The following is a 3,781-nucleotide window of genomic DNA, read 5'->3' as shown; positions in this document are numbered from 1 at the left end:
CCCAACTCCTGCCCCCCATTTACCCCAGCCCTGCTCTCCCCACAGCATCGGCTCCAGTGTCACCAGAGATCCTTCCAGGGGTGTTTATTGGGGAGGAGCTCCTGCAGGGTCGGGGGCTGCAGGGGAACCCCCCGTGTGCCCTCCCACAGTACAGACATGCAGGGGTTTATAAAAGGGGGGCTGGGGGGGACCCTGCCAAGCCACTATCTGCCCCAGGGGCAAATACAAAAGCACAGGCAAGCCCTGGGTCATGGGAAACCATCATCATCGTCCTCTGCCATCTCCTTGGCAAACTCCAGGTCCTGCTGCTCACGCTCCCTGCGCTCCTGCAAGGCAAAGGCACAGGGCGGGGCACGTGGGCACAGGAGCCACAGCCTGCACAGGGCCCTGGTGGCCACACAGACCCAGGGGTGATCTCACCTCTGCAGACTCCAAGTCCTTGTTGTAGGATTTGGGTGGGAACCTCATGGCCTGGAGAAAGAGGAGGAATCACACAATCAGGTTGGAAGGGACCAAAACGTGTCATCTCATGCTCAAGCAGAGCCACCCTAGAGCACACAGCTCAGGGCTGAGTGCAGAAGGTTCCTCCAGGAAGAGGAGGAGGTGTGAGCTCTGTCCCCCACACCTGGGAGTGCCCTCTCACCTTGACAGACATGTTGTGGATGTCCAGGCAGAAGGAGATGCGCTGGTGGAAAGCCAACTGGGGCTCCCGCGTGGAGTAGATGTCAATCATCTCCTTGGACTGCACATAGCCCTTCTCGTGGTTGATGCTGGCCTCGATCACACCGTCACGGATGGCCTGGGGGCACGGGGCAGGGCATGGGGCACTCCCTGTCCCCCAGGGCCCAGGACACAGTGCAGAGTGGGGATGTGGTGCCCTGAGTGCCCGCAGTGCTCCCTGGAGGAGCCTCAACCCAACCCAGCAGTGCCACAGGGAGGGGACAGGGCAGAGTGGGGGCTGTGGACACCCCAGGCCTCTGAGGGACCACAGGACAGGAGGACAGTGTCTCAAGCTGCACGAGGGGAGGTTTAGGCTGGACATTAGGAAGAATTTCTCCCCAGAAAGGGTGCTCAGGCATCGGAATGTGCTGCCCAGGGAGGTGGAGTCACCTTCCCTGGAGGTGTTTAAGCAGAGACTGGACATGGCATTAGTGCCAAGGTCTAGTTGACATGGTGGTGTTAGGCCACAAGTTGGACTCAGTGATCTCAGGGGTCTTTTCCAGCCTGACAGAGTCTCTCTGTGCCTCCCTGTGCCCTTACCTTGGCAACAATGAACTCTGCATCCTCAGGGCTGTCCAGCTGCAGCTTCTGGGCAATGTCAGCCAGGGAGATGCGGGAGTAGGAGAGGCTGATCATTCGGACACCTGTGGGACAATGGGATGCAGACCCCCTGGCTCTGGTGCCCCCCAGGCCTGCCCAGCCTGGGGTGCCACCCAAGGGGTCCTAAAACACCCTCGTACCTGTCTTGATGACGTTGTGCCTCAGCCGAATGATCAGGGTGTAAGTGCCATCTGCCTGGAACTTGTCCCCAAACTGGTCAAGGACTTGGTTGAACTTGGCCAGGTTCCCTGTCCTGACAGCTGCAGGGGAGAAGGGGGGAGTGGGGGAAGGAGAAAGGCTAGGGAAAGTGAGGTAGGGCTGACTTTCCCTGCCATCCCCTCCTCCTCCTTTCCCAAGTGGCACCTGCAGCTCAGTCCCAGTGAGGGGAGAGAACTCCCCCTGCTCCCCCCAAGGGCTTCCCTCTCCCTCCAAAAACAGGACATCACAGTCACAGCTTCCTCCTGGGAGGCAGCACTAACCTCTGCTCTAGTGACCAGGGACAGGACTCAGGGAATGGCTGGAGCTGTGTCAAGGGAGGTTTAGGTGGATATTAGGGAAAGGCTCTTCCCCCAGAGGGTGTTTGGGCACTGCAATAGCTCCCAGGCAGGCCCCAAGCCTGACAGGGCTCAGGGAGTGTTTGGCCCTCAGGCACAGGGGAGATTGTTGGGGTGTCCTGTGCAGGGCAGGAGTTGGACTGGATGATCCTTGCAGGTCCTTTCCAACTGGGGCTATTCCATGACTCTACAACACTGCAGGAGGATGGAGCAGGGCAGGAGAACTGTACCCTGGGTGAGCAGGAAGTAGGGCATGAGTGAGCGCTTGAGCGAGGGTTGTCGGAACTGCAGCCTGTCCGGGATCTCCCCCAGCAGCAGCTCCACCACGATCAGCAGTTTGTGCACCTGCAGCACAGCAAGGCCCTCAGTGAGTCCCCAAGCACCCAAACCTGGGAGGTCCCAGACCTGTCCCCATCCCTGCAGAGCACAACCCTGGCAAGTCCCAGATTCGACCCCGTGGGGCCTGATATCCTGGGAGGTCCTGGACCCAACCCTAGGAAGTCCCAACTCCAGGGAGTGCAACACCTCTCCCTGCAGGGCCCAAATCTGGGGGGGCCTGGACCCAACCCTAGGAGCTTCCAAACCTGAGGGGGGTCCCACATCTGTCCTTGCAAGGCCCAACCCTGGGGGGTCTTGGATACAACCCTGGAAGGTCCCAGACCCAATTCTGTGGTGTCCGACATCCTGGTAGGTCCTGGACCTGACCCTGGAAGGGCCCAAACCTGGGGAGTCCCAGACCTATTCCCAGGAGGTCCCAACCCTGGGAGGTCCCAGCCCTGACCCCAGGGAATCCCAGCCCTCCCCACTCACAGTCTGCTTGAAGCCCACGGCCGTGTGCTGCGGGGCCTTGCGCAGGGCGTTGGTCATCGTCCGCCGAGCCTCCGAGTACTCCAGCTGGATGGCCTTGATCCGTCCTGGGGGAGAGGCACTGTGAGCCCAACCACACACCTGCATGGGGCTGTCACCCTGCCTGGGAACTCCATCCCCAGCTGCTCCAATGGGACCCACAGCCCAACAGCTGCGGTGCTGGGACACAGGACCACTCACCTGTGTGCACAGGTACCTGTCCCACACTCACCAGTGCAGTCCAGGCCCTGAGCCCCCAGTCCCCTGACCTGTGCAGTCCAGGCCCTGAGCCCCCCTGACCTGTGCAGTCACAGAATCACAGAATGAACCTGGTTGGAAAAGACCTCTAAGATCATTGAGTCCAACCCTACCCTGGTCACTAGCCCATGGCACTAAGTGCCACATCCAGTCCCAGCTTGAAAACCTCCAGGGATGGTGAATCCACCACCTCCCTGGGCAGCACATTCCAATGCCAAGGTTGAAAAGGCACAAGGTATGTCAGGTTGACAGCAGTGAAGACAAGGTGAGTTGAATGTTAAATCAGTTAAAGGCTTGAGTTCAGGCTGTAGGGATTTGTATGTATAACCTGAGCTGTCTAGCTTATGCTGCCTTCACTGCTGGTTTTTTGACCTCTTGTTGTAGACAGATCTACTTTGGCATGTCTAGCAGGAGCAGTTTCGGAAATTACCACTTCCACAACCAAGTCATTGTTGCTAATTGTGTCTTCTTCCTGTTTGGGGCTAAGTAAAACAGATTTTTAAAGCCTTTTACTACACCAAGTAAAGTCTGCCTAGATGATGTGTTTCAGCCCCCTGACCTGTGTAGTAGAGGTATCGAGCCCACTCGTTGTTGTTGGCCTGCTCAGGGAACACAGATTTGGAGACGAGTTTCTCTGTAGAGGCTGTAGTGCGGGTAGTTCCTCAGCAGCAGGTTGAGCAGGGTGGCCTGGCCATCCGCGTCGTGCCGCAGCGTGGCCGTGCGCAGCCGCGCGTGCAGGAAGCTGAGGGCACGGGGGGTCAGGGGCACACAGAGGGACAGCACAGCCCAGGGCTGTCCCACGG

General features: G+C 58.9%; 1 protein-coding gene across 1 annotated transcript; it reads right to left on the bottom strand.

Moving 5' to 3' along the window:
* Positions 1-102: 102 nt before the first annotated feature.
* On the bottom strand, positions 103-3,720 carry PSMD3 (proteasome (prosome, macropain) 26S subunit, non-ATPase, 3; the record flags this gene model as incomplete). Its single annotated transcript, XM_009077592.1, is given in 9 exon segments — positions 103-326; positions 421-471; positions 644-799; positions 1,261-1,364; positions 1,461-1,580; positions 2,105-2,219; positions 2,685-2,788; positions 3,538-3,614; positions 3,616-3,720. Coding segments are annotated over 9 exon segments (910 nt in total), but the record flags the coding sequence as incomplete, so codon positions are not given.
* Between the last annotated feature and the right edge of the window lie 61 nt (positions 3,721-3,781).

This window comes from Acanthisitta chloris, unplaced genomic scaffold, assembly GCF_000695815.1.
Source record: "Acanthisitta chloris isolate BGI_N310 unplaced genomic scaffold, ASM69581v1 scaffold24756, whole genome shotgun sequence".
NCBI classification, from domain to species: Eukaryota; Metazoa; Chordata; class Aves; order Passeriformes; family Acanthisittidae; genus Acanthisitta; species Acanthisitta chloris.
The sequence above is the reverse complement of the archived record's forward strand: the minus strand, read 5'-3'. Positions and strand labels throughout refer to the sequence as shown.